The sequence below is a fragment of the Schistocerca cancellata genome, chromosome 1 (genome assembly GCF_023864275.1).
Source record: "Schistocerca cancellata isolate TAMUIC-IGC-003103 chromosome 1, iqSchCanc2.1, whole genome shotgun sequence".
Taxonomy (NCBI): domain Eukaryota; kingdom Metazoa; phylum Arthropoda; class Insecta; order Orthoptera; family Acrididae; genus Schistocerca; species Schistocerca cancellata.
In genome coordinates this window covers 1118929997-1118954515 of record NC_064626.1, presented here as the reverse complement: position 1 = coordinate 1118954515, position 24519 = coordinate 1118929997, and the positions used below count along the sequence as shown (strand labels likewise).

Genomic DNA, 24519 nt, shown 5'->3' with positions numbered 1-24519 from the left:
CATCAGTTGATCCATCAAGCGATGCAGACTGGTGTGGCAACGTCGGTGTCCCAGCCATGGTTGTCTGGTTGTCCACACGCAGGCGCATCTGTTCATATGTTCATAATGATGTGCACAGAGGCCCTTCTCCATAAGAACTCCATAGACATGGTGGCTGTGGCTGTGATTGAGGAGATCCATTTTGGGGAACAACCAAACCTGCTTGCCGAGACAGCCACCCCAGGCCGGAAACTGGATGACAACTGCACAGGTTGGTGTCCCTGGCTGGGCTGCAGGAGCATCCAGGGTTGATGTCTGTGGAGTAATTTGGTGGGGCTGCTGATGCTGAATTGCATGAACTAACAGGAAGACAAAAATTGATCCAAGACAATGTCGGATGGGTACTGAGTCATGTACTTTTTCGTTTGCATTTTGAATGCTCGAACTAACGTTTTGGCCTCACCATTGGATTGCGTATGGAAGGACAGGATGAAAACGTGGTGAATCCTGTGGTCACTACAGGAGGAGGCAAACTCCTGCACACAAGTTGAGGTTCATTATCAGAGAGCAACATTCCGGAAGTCCTTGGATGGGAAAAATTTCAACAGGGCTGCCACAGTGGCACTTTTCGTAAAATCGGATTGATAGGACTAGCCTGCACGACCCGAGCGCTAGTGATTGGAAAAAAGTCGACAGTTTGAGTGCATACGTCAGTGTGGAAACAGTAACTTCTCCCAATGAAAAACTGGGTCCAAAATGGGCGGAAGATGGGACAGTGCGTCAGCATTCACATGTTGAGCTGAAGTGAATCTCGTTGTACCAATAGAGGAACAGTACCCAACATTGCAGGTGATCCATTGCTTTGTCTGGCAACAATTCTGAGGGACTAAAAAGTGAAACTAATGGCTTGTGATCCATGATGTGATGGAATTTTACACCACACAGGAAAATAAGAAACACTATTTGTGCATATCTAGACTGAGACGAAATGAGCGTCTTTGACGCGTACACAACATGCCACTCACAGCCCTCAGAATATTTAGGAGCTTACACTGCTCCCAGCCCATGCTGGGACGCATCTGCTGCTAGGACGCATCTGTTGCTAACACTAAATATTGACCCAGTTGCTGGATTATAAGGCAAGGTGCAGATTGTAACATAGACTTCAGTTTGCAAAATGCCATTTCACACTCCTGCAAACAGTGGAAAGACGTCCCCTTACGCAGCAAGCCATGTAACAGTTGTGCAACAGGTGCCGCCCTGGCAAAAACTGATGATAATAAGCAATCTTACATTTAAAAAAACTGGAGTTCCTTGACCTGCATAGGATGCGGAAGAGCCACAATGGCAGAGGCATTCTGACGAAGGTGTTTGATACCAGCGCTAGAGACCTCGAACACATGATAAACGGTAGAAGGCTGAAAAAAGTGGCACTTTTCCAAATTGCATTTTAACCCAGTGGCCTGTAACAATGAAAAGGGTGTATGTAAGTTGTTGATATATTCAGCAGTAGAGGAGCTGGAGACCACAATATCATCAAGATACTTGGCACAGTCAGGCACAAATCTCATGAGTTGTTCAAGAAACAGTTGAAAAGTCACCAGGCCATGCCAAATGGTAACCTCAAATATTGATACAAGCCAAAAGTTGCATTAACAACGAAGAGCCATTTAGAGTCAGCAACAATGGGAAACTGCAAATATCCATTGGAGAGGTCAATCTTGGGAAAATACTGACTACCAGCGAGCTGAGAAAAAAGTTCATCATGGTGCAGCAAGGGATACATGTCAATGATAGGGCATTCACAGAAACTTTTAAATTGCAGCAAAGGCGTAACTGTCCCAACAGTGACTAAGGGGGTGAGCCCATTCACTGGATGTGATCGGTTGGACAACCCTGGAGGCTGTGAGGCAGTCAAGCTCCGCTTTGACTTGGTCACACAGTGCCATTGGCACCGGGTGAATCAGAAAGGAACAGGGACTAGCCGAAGGTTTCATGATGATGTGGGCTTTGAAATTATTGGCACAACCCAAACCCACAGAAAAATGCTGCAATACCACAGTAAGAAACCCTTGCTGATCAATCAGCCAGTGTAAAAACTCATCAGTGGCACCATCAGACATCATAGACACAACGGAGGACGAACCAGAGGCTGAAAACCCATGCGGAGATCAATTCCACACTCGTCGTCACTTGTGTCTTAACATGGACACACAACACAACCAAGAATATTAGTACAACTTTATTAAACTGTGGCATGTACATCAATCACCATAACATACACTGAACACAATAAGGTAAGGCAAATATAGATACAAGCAGTAATAACATGATAACTGAGCATGAACGTAGTGCACCAGGGTTTAAATAGGCACTTGCCCATGGTGGGCTCTATCTGAAGTTCACTGTATTGCTCGGCCGGCCAGTGTGGCCAAGCAGTTCTAGGCGCTTCAGTCTGGAACCACGCAACAGCTACGTTTGCAGGTTCGAATCCTTCCTTTGGCCTGAATATGTGTGTTAGGTTATTTAGGTTTAAGTAGTTCTAAGTTCTCGGGGACTGATGACCTCTGATTGTTAATCCCATAGTGCTCAGAGCCATTTGAACCATCACAGTATTGCTCTATCACGGCACAATCTCGCGGGAAGAAACACACTGCTAAAGTGTGCAGCTTTCAGGTGTGAGCACATTAATTCAGTAACTGATGCAGTGTTTTGTTAAATAAATCACAATATGCGGTACTTGTTTGTAGTAAGTAATAATCAATTCACGAGTTAAGTAAAAAGTGTCATTAAAAATGTGACTAGATCACATGGTCCATGTCATGTCAACAGCTTGGTGCACGGTGGTTACAACTGTTAGACAGATAGTGTCCACAAACAAATTTCCCAGGCAGTCTCCTCCACCCACAATATGACAAATATAGATTCAATTCTTAAAAAAATTCAGAGTGCCCCTCATCCACCACCAATTCAAGTTCTGAAATGAGATCATCTCTCCCTTACCAAACCTTATCACATATAACATTCTCAGATCATACTCCTTATATCCCTACCGCAAGATTCCTACCCTTGCAATAATTCTTGCTGTAGAACCAGCCCCATGCATGTGGCCATTACCACTTATTCCAGCACAACAGTGGTGAATCCAGTATAAGAGACAGAGCAACATGGGAAACAATATATTTTATTTACAAGCTAATATGTGTTCAGTGCACAGCCTTTTATACAGGAATGATTATCACCAAACTGGCTGAGTGCTTGGATGGGCATTGAAGAACTCTCCACCTTGGGGATAGTTAGTGCTCAGTTGATGAGTATTTCCCATGCCATGACTCAAGGGACATGTCTGTCTGATACTCCACATGAGCTGTTTGGATCTCTCCAACATATCCAGGTATCCCACATTTCTCTTTTTGAGCCATCAGTCTTCTGACTTGTATTCCAATCTCTGTCTTCCTCTACAGTTTTTGCCGTCTACAGCTCCCTCTAGTGCAATGGAAGTCATTCCCTGATGTCTTAACAGATGTTCTATTATCCTATCCCTTCTCCTTAACAGTGATTTCCACATAGTCCTTTCCTCTCTAATTCTGTGCAGGAGCTCCTCATTCCTTACCTTACCAGTCCAACTAATTTTCAACATTTCATCTGTAGCACCACATCTCAAATGCTTCAATTCTTTTCTGTTCCAGTTTTCCCACAGTTCGTGTTTCACTGCCATACAATGTTGTGCTCCAAACTTACATTCTCAAAAATTTCTTCCTAAAATTAAGGCCTATGTTTGATACTAGTAGACTCTCTTGGTCAGTGCTTGTCTGCTTTTGACGTTCCCCTTGCTCTATCCATTATTGGTTATTTTGCTACCTAGGTAGCAGAGTTCCTTAACTTTGCCTACTTCGTGACCATCAATCTTGGTGATAAGTCTCTTGCTTTTCTCATTTCTGTTACTTCTCATTAATTTTATCTTTCTTTGATTCTCACTCAGTCCATATTCTGTATTCATTAGATTGTTCATTCCGTTCATCGAATCATATCATTGATATCCTTTCGCGTGGCTTTTAATCCCACTCCTGAACCTTTCTTTTATTTCCATCATTGCTCCTACATCTCTGGCTTACATCCTTTTTAATCCAAGCAATTCATTCTTGGGCTTCCACTCTCGTTATCCCCTCTTGGCTGTTGCATATATTGTATATTACCAGTCTCTCCCCACAGCGTACCCCTATTTTTCTCAGAATTTCGAAATCTTGCACCATTTTACATTGTTGAAAACTTTTTGCAGGTCAACAAATCCTTTGAACACGTCTTGATTTTTCTTTAGTCTTGCTTCTGTTATCAACTGCAACATCAGAATTGCCTCTCTGGTGCCTTTACCGTTCCTACAGCCAAACTGATTATCATCTAACAAATCCTCAATTTTCTTTTCCATTCTTCTGCATATTATTCTTGACAGCAACTTGGATGAATCAGCTGTTAAGCTGATTGTGCGATGATTCTGGCACTTGGCAACTCATGCAGTCTTTGGAATTATGTGGATGATATTTTCCTGGAAGGCAGATGGTACATCTCCAGACTCATACATTTTACACACCAACGTGAATTATCATTTTGTTGACACTTCCCCCCAATGATTTTGAAAATTCTGATGGAATGTTATCTATCTCTTCTGCCTTAGTTGATCTTGAGTCATCCAAAGATCTTTTAAATTCTGGTTGTAATACTGGATCCCCGATCTCTTCTAAATCGACTCATGTTTCTTTTTATATCACATCAGACAGATCTTCCCCCTCATAAAGGCCTTCACTGTGGTCTTTCTTCCTGTCCACACTCTCCTCTGCATTTAAAAGGGTAATTACCATTGCACTCTTAATGTTACCACCCTTGCTTTTAATTTCACTGAAGGTTGTTTTGACTTTCCTGTATGCTCAGTCAGTCCTTCCAACAATCATCGCTTTTTCGATTTCTTCACTTTTTCATGCAGCTGTTTTTTCTTAGTTTCCTTGCACTTCGTATTTATTTCATTATTCAGCGACTTGTATTTCTGTATTCCTGTATTTCCCTGGACATTTTTGTACTTCCTTGTTTCATCAATCAACTGAAGTATTTCTTCTTTTACTCATGGTTTCTTTGCAGTTACCTTCTTTGTACTTACGTTGTACTTTCAACTTCTGTGATTGCCCTTTTTAGAGAATTCCATTCCTCTTCGACTGTACTGCCTACTGAGCTATTCCTTATTGCTGTATCTATAGCTTTGGAGAACTTCAGGTGTGTCTTGTCATTCCTTTATTCTTTTGTGTCCCACTTCTTTGCTTACTGATTCTTTCTGACTAATCTCTTAAACTTCAGCCTACTCTTCATCACTACTACATTGTAATCTAAGTCTGTATCTACTCCTGGGTGAGCCTTACAATCATGAATCTGATTTCAGAATCTCTGTCTGACCTTGACGTAATCTAATGGAAGTCTTCTTGTATCACACAATCATTTCCAAGTATGCCTCCTCCTTTTGTGATTCTTGAACAGAGTTTTACTAATTGAAATTTATTACAGAACTCAATTAGTCTTTCTTCTCTCTCATTCCTTGTTCCAAACCCATATTCTCCTGTAACCTTTTCTTCTACTCCTTCCCCTACAACTGCACTTCAGTCTCCCATGACTATTAGATTTTCATCTCGCTTTATGTACTGTATTACCCTTTCAATATCGTCATATCTCTCACTATCTTTTCATCTTCAGCTTGCGATGTCTGCTTGCACACATGAACTCTCATTGTCGGTATTGGTTTGCTGTCGATTCTGATAAGAACAACCTCATCACTGAGTTGTTTGCAGTAACACTCTCTCTGCCCTACCCTTCTATCCGTAATGAATCCTACTCCTGTTGCACCATTTTCTGCTGCTGTTGATTTTACCCGACACTCATGTGATCAGAAATCCTTGTCTTCAATCCATACTTCTGTACTTAACGTACATTTACATTACCCACTTCAGAAGGGTGTCTGGCTACATACTGACACTTCAGCAAACATACACTGCAAACATTTTTTATTATTTTTTAACTGTTTAAGCTAATAATCCCTCTAGTAGAGCCCTGCAGGTAAGTGCCCCATCTTGAGTAGTCTGCAGACGGCTGTGGTGTGCTAGGGAGAGATGTATACACTTCGCATAATCTGGTAGAAGTTGCTGAATGCTACCTCACCAAATGACAGCTGAGTGAATGCATGTCCTCTATCACACAGTTGGCACAGCTGAGTGAATGCTTGTCCATGGCCACACATATGACGTGCTTGCATTCACTGGCACAGAGGCTGTGAATTTGCAGCCTGCACATGTGCATTGCGCTTCCCTTAACAGAAAGAGTTGGGCAAAATTTAACTGAATGACGATTAAGGAATAAAGATAATTTTTACTGTTCATTTTTTTTTTGTGAATAACAAATAGTAATATTGATTCAAAATTTTATTCATTTATATGAACCATGGACCTTGCCGTTGGTGGGGAGGCTTGCGTGCCTCAGCGATACAGATAGCCGTACCGTAGGTGCAACCACAATGGAGGGGTATCTGCTGAGAGGCCAGACAAACGTGTGGTTGCTGAAGAGGGGCAGCAGCCTTTTCAGTAGTTGCAGGGGCAACAGTCTGGATGATTGACTGATCTGGACTTGTAACACTAACCAAAACGGCCATGCTGTGCTGGTACTGCGAACAGCTGAAAGCAAGGGTAAACTACAGCCGTAATTTTTCTCGTGGGCATGCAGCTTTACTGTATGGTTAAATGATGATGGCATCCTCTTGGGTAAAATATTCCAGAGATAAAATAGTCCCCCATTCGGATCTCCGGGTGGGTACTACCCAAGAGGATGTCATTATCAGGAGAAAGAAAACTGGCGTTCTACGGATCGGAGTGTGGAATGTCAGATCCCTTAATGGGGCAGGTGGGTTAGAAAATTTAAAAAGGGAAATGGATAGGTTAAAGGTAGATATAGTGGGAATTAGTGAAGTTCGGTGGCAGGATGAACAAGACTTCTGGTCAGGTGACTACAGGGTTATAAACACAAAATCAAATAGGGGGAATGCAGGAGTAGGTTTAATAATGAATAGGAAAATAGGAATGCAGGTAAGCTACTACAAACAGCATAGTGAACTCATTATTGTGGCCAAGATAGATACAAAGCCCACGCCTACTACAGTAGTACAAGTTTATATGCCAACTATCGCTGCAGATGACAAAGAAATTGAAGAAATGTATGATGAAATAAAAGAAATTATTCAGATAGTGAAAGGAGACAAAAATTTATTAGTCATGGGTGACTGGAATTCGTCAGTAGGAAAAGGGAGAGAAGGAAACGTAGTAGGTGAATATGGATTGGGGGTAAGAAACGAAAGAGGAAGCCGCCTGGTAGAATTTTGCACAGAGCACAACTTAATCATAGCTAACACTTGGTTTAAGAATCATGATAGAAGGTTGTATACATGGAAGAACCCTGGAGATACTAAAAGGTATCAGATAAATTATATAATGGTAAGACAGAGATTTAGGAACCAGGTTTTAAGTTGTAAGACATTTCCAGGTGCAGATGTGGACTCTGACCACAATCTATTGGTTATGAACTGTAGATTAAAACTGAAGAAACTGCAAAAATCTGGGAATTTAAGGAGATGGGACCAGGATAAACTGAAAGAACCAGATGTTGTAGAGAGTTTCAGGGAGAGCATAAGGGAACAATTGACAAGAATGGGGGAAAGAAATACAGTACAAGTAGTATGGGTAGCTTTGAGGGATGAAGTAGTGAAGGCAGCAAAGGATCAAGTAGGTAAAAAGATGAGGGCTAGTAGAAATCCTTGGGTAACAGAAGAAATAGTGAATTTAATTGATGAAAGGAGAAAATATAAAAATGCAGTAAATGAAGCAGGCAAAAAGGAATACAAACATCTCAAAAATAAGATTGACAGGAAGTGCAAAATGGCTAAGCAGGGATGGCTAGAGGACAAATGTAAGGATGTAGAGGCTTATCTCTCTAGGGGTAAGATAGATATTGCCTACAGGAAAATTAAAGAGCCCTTTGGAGAAAAGTGAACCACTTGTATGAATATCAAGAGCTCAGATGGAAACCCAGTTCTAAGCAAAGAAGGGAAAGCAGAAAGGTTGAAGGAGTATATAGAGGGTCTATACAAGGGCGATGTACTTGAGGACAATATTATGGAAATGGAAGAGGATGTAGATGAAGATGAAATGGGAGATAAGATACTGTGTGAAGAGTTTGACAGAGCACTGAAAGACCTGAGTCAAAACAAAGCACCGGGAGTAGACAACACTCCATTAGAACTACTGACAGCCTTGGGAGAGCCAGTCCTGACAAAACTCTACCATCTGGCGAGCAAAATGTATGAGACAGGCGAAATACCCTTAGACTTCAAGAAGAATATAATAGTTCCAATCCCAAAGAAAGCAGGTGTTGAAAGATGCGAAAATTACTGAACTATCAGTTTAATAAGTCACAGCTGTAAAATACTAACGCGAATTCTTTACAGGCGAATGTAAAAACTAGTAGAAGCCGACCTCGGGGAAGATCAGTTTGGATTCCGTAGAAATATCGGAACACGTGAGGTAATACTGACCCTACGACTTATCTTAAAAGCTAGATTAAGGAAAGGCAAACCTAGCATTTGTAGACTTAGAGAAAGCTTTTGACAATGTTGATTGGAATACTCTCTCTCAAATTCTGAAGGTGGCAGGGGTAAAATACAGGGAGCGAAAGGCTATTTACAATTTGTACAGAAACCAGATGGCAGTTATAAGAGTCGAGGGACATGAAAGGGAAGCAGTGGTTGGGAAGGGAGTGAGACAGGGTTGTAGCCTCTCCCCGATGTTATTCAATCTGTATATTGAGCAAGCAGTAAAGGATTCTAAAGAAAAATTCGGAGTAGGTATTAAAATCCATGGAGAAGAAATAAAAACTTTGAGGTTCGCCAATGACATTGTAATTCTGTCAGGGACAGCAAAGGACTTGGAAGAGCAGTTGAACGGAATGGATAGTGTCTTGAAAGGAGGATATATGATGAACATCAACAAAAGCAAAATGTGGATTATGGAATGTAGTCGAATTAAGTCGGGTGATGCTGATGGAATTAGATTAGGGAATGAGACACTTAAAGTAGTAAAGGAGTCTTGCTATTTGGGGAGCAAAATAACTGATGATGGTCGAAGTAGAGAGGATATAAAATGTAGACTGGCAATGGCAAGGAAAGCGTTTCTGAAGAAGAGAAATTTGTTAACATCGAGTATAGATTTAAGTGTCAGGAAGTCATTTCTGAAAGTATTTTTATGGAGTGTAGCCATGTATGGGAGTGAAACATGGATGATAACTAGTTTGGACAAGAAGAGAATAGAAGCTTTCGAAATGTGGTGCTACAGAAGAATGCTGAAGATTAGATGGGTAAATCACATAACTAATGAGGAAGTATTGAATAGGATTGGGGAGAAGAGAAGTTTGTTGCACAACTTGACTAGAAGAAGGGATCGGTTGGTAGGACATGTTCTGAGCCATCAAGGGATCACAAATTTAGCATTGGAGGGCAGCGTGGAGGGTAAAAATCGTAGAGTGAGACGAAGCGATGAATACAGTAAGCAGATTCAGAAGGATGTAGGTTGCAGTAGGTACTGGGAGATGAAGCAGCTTGCACAGGATAGAGTAGCTTGGAGAGCTGCATCAAACCAGTCTCTGGACTGAAGACCACAACAACAACACATGAATGAAAACATCTATTATTCACCTGTGAATAACAAGCATTGCAAATAATAGATAAATTTGAAATCCATTGGCATTTAATGCACAAATACACAGTCATTTATCAAGCAGATATACTTTTGCTTTTAAAATTATTTTTCAGACCAACTTTTGAAAAAAGAAAAAGAAAAAAATGTCCATTAGAAAGTTTGATTTTTTAAGATTTGCCACTGTTGACATTAAAGAAAATACATTCCATGCATACAGAGAGGATATTGGTGCTTTATATCTCCTTAAATTGTCTTTATTTCAGGGTAATGATATAAGACTTTAAAATCAGTCTTCTTCAGCAAAAAAGAGAAATAATTAATTCCACTGTAGTTTTTTTTTGCAAACAGTTCATTGTGATTCCACATTACCTTTCCCTCCCAAATCATGTTCAAAATAAAATTTACTTTTTACATCATAACATCATTTGAAACTTGTGCCATGATTTCTGCAGCGTTTCTTTGACTATTACATTCCTGTAGGTTCTTGTAATCCTTCCTTTCTCTTGGGCAGCAGTGGTAAACTTTTTGTTTTTAAATTGTGGGTAATACATTTTTGAAATAGTTTCAGATGGTGCAGAAAGATGAAAAATGTCTTCCAAGTGTCTCGACACTTTCTCAGTAAAAAAGTTGGCAGTTAGCTTCAATATTAAGAACTGTGGTGTGTACTGTGTTTACTCAGATCCAGTGGCTCCTCTGAAATTTTTCAATCTGAAAGCTCTCCATAGTGATAAAACATGTCCTCCATCTTCTAACAAGCAGCTTACTCAAAGTTAATCCTAAAACACCTTTGGACGACTTTGAACATCCAGCAGCATTCGATAAATGTTTTAGGAGACTTTCTATTTATGTTAGTTTTAGCAAACACTGAATTCTTACTTTGTATGCTCATTTTGTAGCACCACAAATATAAAGAAACTGCGTAAATATATCAAAAGACACCCATATCTGACAGTGTTGGCAATCTTGGTACAATTGAGGCTGGTGTTGCAGATTGAGAGTTTTTGTTGACTGCCTTCTCATCATTAGCTATTTGCATAGAGTACTTCTGCATTTTAGCAGAGGGATGGTGGGAAGTAATGAGAAGTGCAAAGGCAGCTGAGTTGGGCATTTGCAGTGTGTAATGGATAAGGGCAATTGCCTCTGAAGTAATTATATGTTCAAATAATTACGGTGTAACCTAAGTAAAGCTGTGCTCAGCCCAAAGATTGGTTTGATGATGTGATGTTTGCCTGCTTTATTTCCTCGTTGATTGTCCTCGGTGTTGATGTACTGCGTTGCTATACTGGCTGAATAATGTTGTTGGAAGTTCAGCACTGACTACTTTAAATGATGTAGCCAACAGGTGCACATTTGCATTTCACAGTTCTTTACTTTCACTGTTCACAACCCCCCAATATACACATTTAATATGGCCAGTTAACCTTTGTTTAACTTTCAATAAGCCTCATTAACAGGTTGCAGGCAAACATCCACATACTGCTACTGTAGTTTACTGTTGAACATCTACGAGCAGTAAAAGCCTAACCACACATTTCACAGTCTTTCAAATAAACTGAACAGATGTGTCATTGCTTTAACACACAGCCTATTGGTGTAACACTTATTTCACAGTTAAGTTGATGCATTGTTGTTGATCTGACCACTACGGGTTCCGCATCTAAAACTTGGCCGGGACCAAAAATCGAGGCCTTATATATATTCACAATAATAGGCACTGAAACTACACATTGTTTGATGTTTAATTTACTGAAATTACAATTAAAACTTAACTCCATCAATTAACTGCATACATTGAAAAATTGTATCTTTTTAACAGTTTCTTCTACTACATGGGTTAAGCCATATTATTTGTTTAAATCATGAAATTAACAGACATAGTTATGCAAGCAATACTTTGGACAAACCTGATAATTATTTTGGAATTAATGAAGGGCTGGCTTTGCTAACATGTTTTTGAATAGAGCCAAATAGATCCTTTAAGAATACTATTAGTTGTTCCTCCAAATGTTTACAATTAGTACAGAATTTATATTTGTTTATAGGTCAACAATAGAATTTAAGTTATGATACAATAACTGATTTCACCCTATAACAAAAGGTACTAACTAGGAATAGTCACAATAAATTAGAAAAACAATCACACACATAAAACTAAGCACAAAATTAGATACGGTGTTATATTCTTTAAAACTGAGGGCCAACCTTTCTCTTCTATGAAAATGCAGATTATACTCAGGTATGTTAATGCTAATTAGTTCAAAAATGAAAAATGAATTTTAAGGAGGCAGATGGCTAAACAAGAGGGGAAGTAAAAACATTCCACTGTGCTTCAATCACATCACCCCCTCATTGGATTGACCAGATAGATATTGCAAATCGCTAACTGGGCAGTTCAATGACCACAAGTGACCACAGACAGTGGGTTAAAAATCTACACACAAAAACATATTAAGTACAAAATCTTATTAAAACTATAGTACATATGTTTTTTCAGATTTATACTTATATGAACTGGCCATATGAATATCTCCATACAAAATATTTACATACAATGTACTGTACAATGTCACAAAATATCCACCAGTTACACTTTTAACAAAAATTATTCATCTACATGAAAAGTGATGTACTTTTTGTGTAAACAAGGATTACATTCAAAGATACATATCATTTTATGCAAATGCTATCTTGCTGAGAAAAAAAACTAAATCGTCATGGGTTGCAAAAAGTTAAATTACACTGCGCATTGCAGTTCACTTTTTAGACAGACAATTTCACTTACTCGATGTTTTGTATTTTTCACAAGCACTTCTACACTTTTAATGAGCTTTTACACATATTCTCACCAAGTTGTCCACACCTTCAACAGGTCCAAGTAGCAATTAGTAAGGAAATGCACTGCTGTCAGTTCCCTGGAAAGTGGTTCTCCTCTGCCACATCATATGAAAAAATTAGACAAAATACCCTACTTTAGTACACTTTCTATTACATCTAAGTATAAAAAAATGTTTCACACTAAAAATAATAGTCGTTACTTCATAAATAGATACATTATACAGTTCTGATAACATCACAATAATTATTATTAAAATTGACTACAGTACAAAAGGTGGGGACAAGTAAAAATTGTGAAAATGAAGTTCACATTACACTACAAAACATTACTCTAAGTCATAACTGTCTGAAACTGGTTAAACTCGAAAGATTTGGGTCTCTTTCCTATTTGCAAACTCTCACCTTAGTGTGTAAAATATGTACATTACCTCTTGAAAATACTCAAGATGTGCAATGGCATAAATTTAGTAATCATTACATTATGAAAAAAGAATAGAGTCACTGTTACATAGTTTAATTACTACTAAAATCAAAATTAAGGGGATGGAAGTTGTACCAAATCATTGCCCCACTTCTCTACTCCACTCTGAGCACTACTGTCATTCACCCAGAAAATTAAATTATCACAAAATGTTACCAAATAGTTGACCTGGCAGAATGTTCACATCTGCCTAGCACCATAGTTATCAGTTAATCAACAAAATTACTGTTCTTCATCCCAGTATTACCACTTTAAGCTCATAATTACTCAGAACAGAAAGAGAAGTCTTGAGATAACCTATAGATCTGATAATGCAGCATTATATGACTTGTACCTCACCAAAATATTGCTCGTTCTGTTAAGCTCTCATTCCCAGCTGCTGTGTCATGAATTGCAGTACCCAATGTTGCCTAGTTCAAAATTTAGATAATGCAGTTAAACCACATTTGTTTGTATATAGTTATCTTTCTCATTATTCAATCATGTCTGTCAGCTCCATTATTTTACTTACATTTCTTACCTCGATAGCTAGTGGAGTGCATTCTCAAAAAATATACCTACTGCAGAGACAGGCTCCCTAACCATTAAGACCTTAACATTATTCATTATTTTATTATTACTTGATTATCTAATAAATTAACACCTGCTCTCCTAATCCAATGCAACATTGATTTTACTGAAAAACACTCCACAGTAACACATCCTTATGCTAAGGCAAACTTAACTCATTACTGATCAGACAAAATTATCACTTAGAAAAACCATTATTTCACTGTATTCCATCAAATCGCTTGAGATTCTAGCCTGAAGGGTGATGTACATACACTTCTTGCTTATTCTTTCCACACATTACTCCAGGCAACCATGTTTTAAAGTTGTAATTCCTTAATTTTAGAAGGGGCTGTACCATGAGACTTCTATAGGTAGATAGTTATCTCAATATCCTGACTGCACTGAACACACACACTTATATTACACCACAATTAATATTAACACTATGCCGTCCAGTAACACCACAGTGATGTCGTGCGCCAAATAGCGGTCAATGGCCGGCGACACCGCAGGGATGTCGTGCATAGTATCACTCAGTGGCTGGCGACACCACAGTGGTTTCGTGAGCATAGTATCGTGCAGTAGCTGGCGACAACACTTTAGTATCTTTTGAATTCTGTTGGTGTTTTGTTTAAGTAACAATAAGTTACACACGTCAACATGTTTTTTTGTTTTTATAAGTACTTGTGCCCTTTCATCGTAGCAGGCGAAAGAGATGATATGCTTATTTATGATGAATACGCAGATGTCTTGTCTGACATTCTGGATGACTTGACCGGTTCGGAAGAAGACATTGGACTGATTGGGAAGAAGACATTGGATATCAAAAAAATGAAAGTGAAGCAGAATCGTCAGAAGATAGTGGAATTCATCTAAGAAGAATTCAGCAAACACTACTGTTGCCAACTGATTCGGATGAAACGGACGAAGAAGACAGTGCATAGTGGTCAGACTTTGATTTACTGAGGACCAATAATAAATTTGAAAGATCTCCGGGTCCAAACATATTTCCCAAAGATACACAGAGTGTTGAGGATATCGTAGAATTATATATTGGGAACGATCTATTTGAATATATTAACAATGAAACCAATGAGTACTACAGTCAAAATTGCAATGGAAAGAAACTGGATAAAAATAATGCCAGATTTGTTGACCTTACAGGACCCAAACTTAGGAAATGGTTTCAGCTTGCTATCCTTACGGGATTTGTAAAAAAAGCAAGGATCGATGATTATTGGTCAACAAATCCGTTGATAGGCACACCGATATTTTGCAAAACGATGTCCCACAACTGGTTCAGGCAAACATTATCATTTTTACATTTTTCCAACAACAACAATAAACTGGATAATGCCGACCGGCTTTACAAAGTGCTATTCATAATTGATTATTTTTCCAAAAAGTTTAAAGGAACTTTTAATCTAAGTCAAAACATCTCAACTGACAAAGGAATGATACCATGGTGTGGATGGTTAAATTTTAAAGTTTACAATCCATCAAAAATTACGAAATATAGCATACTCTTTCAGATGCTGTGTGATTTGAGTACGAGATAGGTTTCCTCATTCAAGATATATTCCAGTGCTGGACAGCCTTTAGCAAAAACAGATATGGAACTATTGACGCCTTTTTATGTAAAGTGGCATCACCTCTACATGGATAATTATTATAGCAGTGCAGAACTTGTAAGAAGTTACTTGAAAATAAAATTTGAGTTTGTGGGCTGATATGGCAAAATATAGGATTTCCGGAAAAATTAAAGTGCGCAAGAGTCAATGTGTTTGAAGCTTGTCATTAACAGAAAGGTGAAGTATTCATACAGGAGCTTCGAAAACTAAAATGATATGAATGATCTCTACAGTACATAGTGCCACTTTGACTTGACACTCACAGAAAATGTAGAAGAACCAAATACACAATTTAAAAAAAACCTGAAAGTGTATTAATAGACTACAACAAATACATGAACAGATTGGATCAGGCAAACTAATTTTTGAGTTATTACCCTATATACAGAAAAAACGATAAAATGGTCAAAAAAGATTTGCATGTACCTCTATCATTGTGCATTATTTAGTGCTTTCCATACATGGCAGTATTTCAATACAGAACACAAAGTCTCTGATTTCACGATTTTTTATTGCAAGTGTCTTATTCGTGGATAAAAGACTATGTACTTGCTTCTGAGCAAAACTTGGAGGTTGCCACTACATCAAGTATGTCTCATCATATTTCAATTGACAGACTTTCTGGTCACATAAATCAATACTAGCTAGTACTTATTTCTGAAACAAATAAACGAAAATGGAGAAACTGCCATGTATTTTCCAAAAACAACAAACTTAATGTGTAAGTCTTGTGGAGTTGCGTTACATCTTGGAGACTGTTTTGCTGCATATCGTATGAAAGAGAAATACTAAGTACCAAAGACAATGCAAATAAACAAATATATGAAACAAACAAATTTTGTAAATGATTAATGGAAAATCTCATATAAAGATGTGAAACAAATACTAACAAAGAGATAGAGGGGCTGGCCAGTACTTACCTCAGCTCAGTACAGCCGATAGATACACATAAAACAGAACCGAAAATTTACGTTCCTAGCTTTCGGAACAAATGTTCCTTCATCGGGGAGGAGAGAGGGGAAGGCTTCCCTCTGACAACCATGCCTCCATCCTTGCTACCCTCCCTATTTTCCTTTCCCTGTTGCTTCATAACCTGGGTTGTGAGTAACTGAATCTCCTTTCCCCTCTTCCCTTTCTTTCCCCTCTCTCCTCCCCGATGAAGGAACATTTGTTCCGAAAGCTAGGAACGTAAATTTTCGGTTCTGTTTTATGTGTATCTATCGGCTGTACTGAGCTGAGGTAAGTACTGGCCAGCCCCTCTATCTCTTTGTTAGTATTTGTCTCACATCTTTATATGAGATTTTCCATTAATCATTTAGATCACCTATATGGTTCACATCCTTCATTGTTTTGTCCCTTTTGTTAGCTATCACTTACGTCTGTCATCTTAACACTTTCTCTTCTTCAATGTTTTATATATACATAAATAAATATTTTCGCCACCAACTGTGCTAGGGCTTCTCTCTGACAACCGTGCCTCCATCCTTGCTACCCTCCCAATTTTCCTTTCCCTGTTGCTTCATAACCTGGGTTGTGAGTAACTGAATCTCCTTTCCCCTCTTCCCTTTCTTTCCCCTCTCTCCTCCCCGATGAAGGAACATTTGTTCCGAAAGCTAGGAACGTAAATTTTCGGTTCTGTTTTATGTGTATCTATCGGCTGTACTGAGCTGAGGTAAGTACTGGCCAGCCCCTCTATCTCTTTGTTAGTATTTGTTTCACAACTTTATATGAGATTTTCCATTAATCATTTAACTAATATATACATCAGGTTGATTAAAGGAAACATCTGATATTCACAATTTACAGTGAAAATGGTCACAAATTTATTAGAATGATGGAAGAGGATGACAGCCATTTTGAAGTATTTGAATTGGCAGATTAAAAAAAAAATCTCTCTTTAAGAAAATGTAGTGGAAAATTTTCAAGAAATGATTTTAAGGGGGAAATCAGAAGTATACTGCAGACCCTTAGTGCCCTTGTAAAAATTATGAACGTACATTTTTATGGACAACAGATACCATAGTATTTATTCTTCCCATAATCCATCTGCTAATGAAACTGAATAAAACAGTAAGTACTTCCATTACTGTCCTCACAGTTATTTGGAAATTACAGATGTAGTTTCAAATGAAGAGAATAGGCGTATTAAATATTGAATTTTACTGTGTTAAAATAAAAATAAAAAATTTATTACTGTGTTAATGCTTTGCTGTTCAATCATACTCCATTCATGTTGCGTGTCTTCTCGAAAACTGCATGTTCTTGTGGAATTTCAGAAGCGATGAAGAAGGTGGCAGAGAAATGATCTACCTCCAGGCAGCGTACTAGCCCCAACACTTCAATATTCGTACCAGTGTACACTAATGAAAGAGCTGTGTTGTCCAAAGCTGTATGTTTGAAGAGGTAAAGTGAGACTCACTAACATTCTGGAGAAGCCCATACTAGAGTATGTGCAGGACTAACTGAAGCTAACCTGACAAAATCCCAGGCTACATAGAGAGGAATGCTATTGGAGCACTGCTCCTGCCCCAGATACTTGGGTGCAAACCTGAATAGAGCTCCGAGGTAGACCAGCACAGCCGAAAGAAAATTGGTCATAGAAACAATGTCATCCAGAGAAGTGTAGGCTCAAATTTAGATGCTAAGCCACAAGTGGTAGAAACAACAGTACTGGAAATTTGTTATTGTGCCAAAAAGAAAGAAGATGTGTCTCTCTCATCTAATACAAAGCATGTTGATGCCTCATTCAGTGAAATGTGCAGATTAATCACTAGCTATCTGAAATCTATTTCTATAGGTAAGTTCTACTACCTGGCTTGAATTAATCTGCTACAATTTGAGGAGGGGCAACAACCCACAAAGAGAAAATGAAGCCCTCCATGTCTGAACAACAGTATTCAGTTGGTTACCCAAAGGCTGAAATCAAGAAATAACTGCCTCATAACAGCCAAGGACTATGAATACCAAACTCAGCTTAAAGTGAAGGTTTTGTCAACATCAAGAAACCATTAGGATGGAACTGCCAGAACAACTAGTCCTCAGCAACCTCAAAAACTTGCGAGTTTTGTAATCCCTTAACAGGCAGTGGACTGAAGCAAGACCCAAAGCAAATCACTTAAAACCAGTCTGTCTAACCAGTGTAACTGTGGTGACCAGACAACCCGACATATGTATTCCTACCCTGATAGCCCTACCCAGTATAGCCTCGAGGACTGTAAGTCCTAGCTCCTAGCACAGTTGATGTCAGCCACTCCTGGGTAAAATTTTTGTCTTAATCTGTTCTGTTTTGTACATATTTGTGTGCCTTTTTTTTCATTTGCAAGAATTCTTAAGTGTTCTGTTCTGTTCTGTTTCCATAACGTAAAATCTCTTTCTTCTTTTAATTTGAGATCAATTGCATCTAACAAGAATAATAAGAAAAGGCCTCTTCATTGTTGCTTATATTTGACATGTAACAGTGCCACCACATTCTAGAGAATTCCTTTCATAATATATTAATCTCTTTATTATAGGGCCTCCTACTCCATCAGATGCGCTGGATCTCCTGGACTGCCCAACACTTGCATCCCAAGGCTCGGACAGCTCTCCTGGCCCCGTCCGCACTTTGGATTCTAGCCCGTCACTGCCCCTTCAGCAGCAGATTGCTGGCTACAGCAGCACTCTCTCTGCCTTGCTCGCAGGTCACGTTGGTGGCGACAGTTCACAAGGAGGGTTAGAATAGGCTGGTAACAAAGGATTCACAAGTTTCTTGGTTGAAAACTCTGCTAAGGAATGAGTAGCATAAAGTATAATCATACATCCTGTGTAACAGGACTGAAAAGAAATGCTTAACTTCTCCCAGACAAAAAGGCATTATAGTAGATGCCTTAGTCCGGTAGGGGCTTAATATCGAGAAGGCTGTGAGAAGTAAATAAAAATAGAATCACAAATTCATAAGAAAGTGCTAAAGACTTTAAAAGAAAAATGAGGTTTGATTGAGTGAAGCATTTATAATTTTGTAAAATTGTGGGAATTTTCATGTAAAGTATGTAGACTACAGGAGAAAATCAATGTTTTTAAACGTTACATGCGAACTGTTGAAATCAGAGTGGTTTCCATTACAAAAAACAATTTTTGACATGTGAAGTGCCATGGATGTAAAAAAAAAAAATCTTTTTGCAAGAAAAAAACTGAAAAGCTTTCACTTGGGAACTCCATTGTCATGATACATAAAAGCACATGTACTATTTTCTTAGAAGAAGAAAACATCATACAGCATGATATTTCCATTGAAACTATCAAACTGTCTCTGTAATAAGTGATCAGTCTCAAAAATTTTTCTACTGCATTAGGTATAATACACAAAAAAGTTGCAAAATGGTATGGATTTGTAAAAACCATTTCCTTACAAATGTAATTTGTAACCTCTTCCTCCATTTCTCTCTCTATGGAGACCCCTCTACATGTTTCTAACAAATACTTTTTTGTCATATTAGTTATGATGGATTTTGGGAAAGGAGGGGGAAGGAGACCATCTTTTATGTGAGATATGAGGGCTATCTGGAAATTAACCTCTGGTAGACTGTTAAAAAAGTACTGGAATAATTAAAGGAACTTTATTGGAAAAATACTAAAACTATAACCTTTTATTACTTCATTACACACCACCATTCATATTTAAGAATGTTTCAGATTTTTCAGATCTCTTAATGAGTTGACAAATTTGCTGTTCATAAAGCTTGGCCACCTGAGTTTACAGCCATACCTTGCTTGTACTTTGAAAGCTGTTCGTTCTTGTCAGAACATTGAGAGTCAAGCCACTTTTTCATCTGCATGAAGAAGTGGAAATCACTTGAAGCAAAGTCTGAGCTGTAGGACAGATCTGAAAAATTCCCCATTTGTTACTGTATTTACCAGTGTGGCCAAGAATTGCCCAGCAAAGGTGTGGTAGTCTAGGGACCGCACCATCTGACGGCTCTTCTCAGTTTCCTTAATGTATCACAGCATGCTTCAGAATTGATTATTTTTCCATATTCTACAAAATCTGAAAAGAAGATGCCTTTCACATTTCAGAAAATAATCGTAGCCCTAAACTTCCTAACTATTTTGGTTTGTTGAGTGAGACAGTATGATGTCACTGGTTTGATTGTTGTTTTGTTTTTGTTAACATAGGAAACCCATGCCTTGTCAGCAGTCACAGTTCTGTGCAGTAGGCCTTCTCCTTCAACATTATATCAAATGAAGGCCACAGAAGTAATCAGTCATTGAGTTATGTTGTTCTCAGACAACTTTTAGAATCCAAACAGCACAAGCCTTGAGGTACTCTAATAAATATTTAGTCACTGTTTCATGCAAAAAATGAAATGCCAGTTTTCCCAGATTTTTACATCAATTTTCTATCCTAATTCATTGCTGACTGCAGTAGATGACCACTGGCCACTTCTGCCATTGTAATGAACATTCGCCATTTATGTACAGCACCATCATTTATCGCAATCAGTCTCTGTACAGCGCAATTTGTGAATTGAATGTCAGCACGTGTGAGATTTTCAATTACAGTTCTCATTTTGAATGTCTACTAGAGTTGAACAAAAAGCAATGTGGCATTTGCTCTAAGCTACATGTCCTTGTAGTGTCTATTCAGTTTGTATCAGTACTTCCCGCCAGGGTACTTAAAAACTGGAGGTTACTTTCTGGATAGTGCTTGTAAATTCATTGGAAGGTTGCTGGAGAGAGAGGGAGGTGGGAGGGGGAGACCGTGGGTTGCATTGACTGCAAGAAAGACATGAAGAAATCATTTTCTTAGATAGAAACTATGTGCATGGCGTAATATTTCCATGTGTTTTTTTTTTTTTTTTTTTAAGTAAATACTAGTTGGTGTCGGTGACCTGATAAACAGAGATATTTATGATTAGGCAAAAGGAGATTAGCATCTGTGAATCATGTGACATATGGAAGTGTGAAATAAAGTCTTGAACATTTAGTTGTTACCTGTCCCGCACAGAACTTATTCATAGATAGTAAAATGCAGGAGGAAGACAGAAGAAAATAATGCTGTGACCATTTTGGCAATATTGCTACTTTAGTGTATATAAAACTGTTGTGTTTTGATCCTGTTAAGTGTATTTGATGGTTTACTCTGTTACATCCTATTGTGTATGTTCCATGTTCTACTGTGTCATAAGTGTCTGCTAGATAGTAATTGTTAAAATGATTGTTTGTGATCAGATTAAGTCTCTGTCTGTGACAGTCATGAAACAAAGTTTTTTCATTGTGGTACCTATTGAAATGATTATGGATAGTAATATATTGGAGAGGTTCTACTGTTACACTAGCTATGCAGGAACAGTTTTACAACACACACACACACACACACACACACACACACACAAAAGTAGAAATATTTTCTGTTTTCCCACAGGAAGGCTGTTTATTACTATTATTTGTATGGTGTTCCAATTCAATATCAAACAGTAATTTGGGCAAAAAACTGACTCAAGTAGTATTAAGGAACAGATAATGTGTCAGCCTTTCTAAAAACATCTCAAGTTTTTATTTTGCTTCCACAGTAGTTTTACAAAAATTCATTAAATTCCTGAATGGGCCATAACTATTAAAAGAAGACTGCAAACTCACAATATGGAAGTAATGAAAGATGTGTATTTTACTGAACTGTTGCCTTTAGTTTGAATTATTACTGTGATCAGTGTTGGCTTATAAATCCAGGATTATGTTTTCTTTTTTGAATTATGCTATGATTCTGCTAATTGTGTGATATTTTATGTATTTCATATATTTTTGGTGTCTTTCCTCTCTGGATGGCATCCTGTTGACAATTCATATGAATGAACTTTTTCACTGTATTGCATATTGTGGCAACTGATAGGCAGATTAAAGCAGTGTGCCAGATTGGTACTTTAACCCACAACCTTATTTTTAGCGGGCAATGATGTTACCTTACTGATCCGTCCAACCATGTGTGTGGAAGTTTCAAAATGGTGCATACACTGCTGCAGATTGAACAATTCATTCTGGAAACTGACAGCACATTTTTGCAAATTCTGTTTCCATTGGTGTTCACTGCAGTAACGTAAAAGTTCAACCGCTTTCAGAACACACTTTTGATTTTATGTACTTTCAAATAGTTCTGCACATGTGGGAATTTAATTTATCCACAAACATTAGTAAGTAGTAGTAATAATTATAATAATGATGATGATGATGATGATGATAAGGCAGTGTTGATGCTTACAGGATAGCCACATATGCCAGCAGTATTACTTTTTCCTCTTTCCTGTAGATAAACAACAATGTGGAGTGTGAACAAAGTTTCTTGATACAGTGCCCCAGATATCAGAAGTACTGCAATTCCTTTATACAATGAAAAGTGATTTTGTAAAAGCACATATTTCCATTCTTACTGACGTTATTACACAAATAAAACAAGTTTAGAGCAGTGAACACTTTTCAACAGGAGTTATTTTACATTCTGCGATATCTAATTTCATTAATCAGATTCTGAAATATTCTAAATTTATATATCTTTCAGACCCCCCCCCTTTAATAGAGGGAAACGTTCCACGTGGGAAAAATATATTTAAAAAGAAAGATGATGGGACTTACCAAACAAAAGCGCTGGCAGGTCGATAGACACACAGACAAACACAAACATACACACAAAATCTAGCTAGATTTTGTGTGTATGTTTGTGTTTGTCTGTGTGTCTATCGACCTGCCAGCGCTTTTGTTTGGTAAGTCCCATCATCTTTCTTTTTAAATATATATATATATATATATATATATATATATATATATATAAAGTAATGTAGTGTTTAATTGTAAGCAGCTAGGCTACAGTTCCAATTATGTATTTGCAGTTGTATCAATGTAAGTGCAGGTGTTTGTGGACAAAGTTTTGCATGCTCCTGCACTAGCCACTCTGTAATAGCCATGTTTATGTGGTGACATATTTTGTTACTCACACCTCTTGCCAGGTGCTTAACACAGCAGCTTTGCTCTGTACTGACTGATTTGCATAATTTACTTGTCTTGCTCCACCATTATTCTCTTTTAAGAATATGATCCTGTAGCCTCTATCATCTGGAATTTGCTCCTCACTTTCTGGCCATATTCATCACTTGACTCGTTATAATGTTATGGAGTTTCATTACATTAACTTTGCAGTCAAATAACATTTTCCATATGTTGCACTTCTTCAGTTTTACTTTCTTACCTAATTTTTTTATCATATGACATTTTTACCTACTTGAATGCCCTACCGTCTCGTGTCTGAGTTTTTTGACATTCTTATAATATTTGGGACCAGTTATGTCTTTTGGACATTGTAGACAGGAATGGATGGCAGTTGAAGTTGTGAGCCAGTCAGTGTGTAATAATGGGAAGACTTGATTGAAGTTCTCTAGATCAGCACATAGTTCTAATATATTACAGGTTTTAATTTTGAATCATTGTCAGCAACAGTTAATCACTTGAAAAAAAATTCAGACAATTACTTTATTGTGTTCATAAGTAATTTGTGTCCACAGCTCATGCTCTGTTGTGAGTGTCCTGGGTTTGATTCCTGTCCAGGTGAGAGATTTTCTTCACTCAAGGCCTGGGTGTTCCTGTTATTCTAATCATTTCATCTCATCTTTTTAACAGAGACATGCAAATTGCCAAAGTGATGTCACATAGAAAGACCTACACCAGGCGGACGAACAACCTCAGACGGGATCTCCCTGCCAGTATTACCACATGCTCATTTCAGTTTCATTTCCAGTAGTAATTTGTACAGATGAAAACATAGTTGTATGTATTTCCCTCAGTCTGCTATATATTATTGTGCTATCAAGAATAAAAGTTTTTTTTTTTAAAATTCATTGTTCATAAACTGATGTGGCATTCTTCACAAGAGACAAGTAGTTATGTGAAAAGTATCCATGAGACATGAGGACTATCGACATCTGTGTGAGTTCTCTATAATTCACATGTAAGTGCTTGGCAACGGGTTCATCGAACAATCTTCAGACTATTTTTTTAAAAATTGTCAGCCTCTGTATAATGTGTCTGTTGAATGAAACTTCAAACAACTGTGTTACATGCACGACGAAATGCCGTCTTTAACTCAGATTGTGAGTTGTGGAAAATTTGCTTGCATGCAGAATAAGAGCCAGAATATTTTACTGCACAATCAAACACGCATTCTATGAAAAGTCAGTTCTCCATTTGTGTCACATTTGTGATGTCTTCTTTCTTTCTTTCTCTTAGTATGCATGTGTGTGTTTTTAAT

At 38.0% G+C, this 24519-nt stretch overlaps 1 protein-coding gene across 1 annotated transcript in view; it reads left to right on the top strand.

The window, feature by feature from the left end:
* Positions 1-18972, top strand: part of LOC126092303 (deoxynucleotidyltransferase terminal-interacting protein 1) — a 93457-nt gene extending 74485 nt beyond the window's left edge. Inside the window, exon 8 of the mRNA XM_049907830.1 lies at positions 18764-18972. Coding sequence (XP_049763787.1) covers positions 18764-18972 — 209 coding nt within the window. The remainder of the gene's footprint in view (positions 1-18763) is intronic.
* The last annotated feature ends 5547 nt before the right edge of the window (positions 18973-24519 follow it).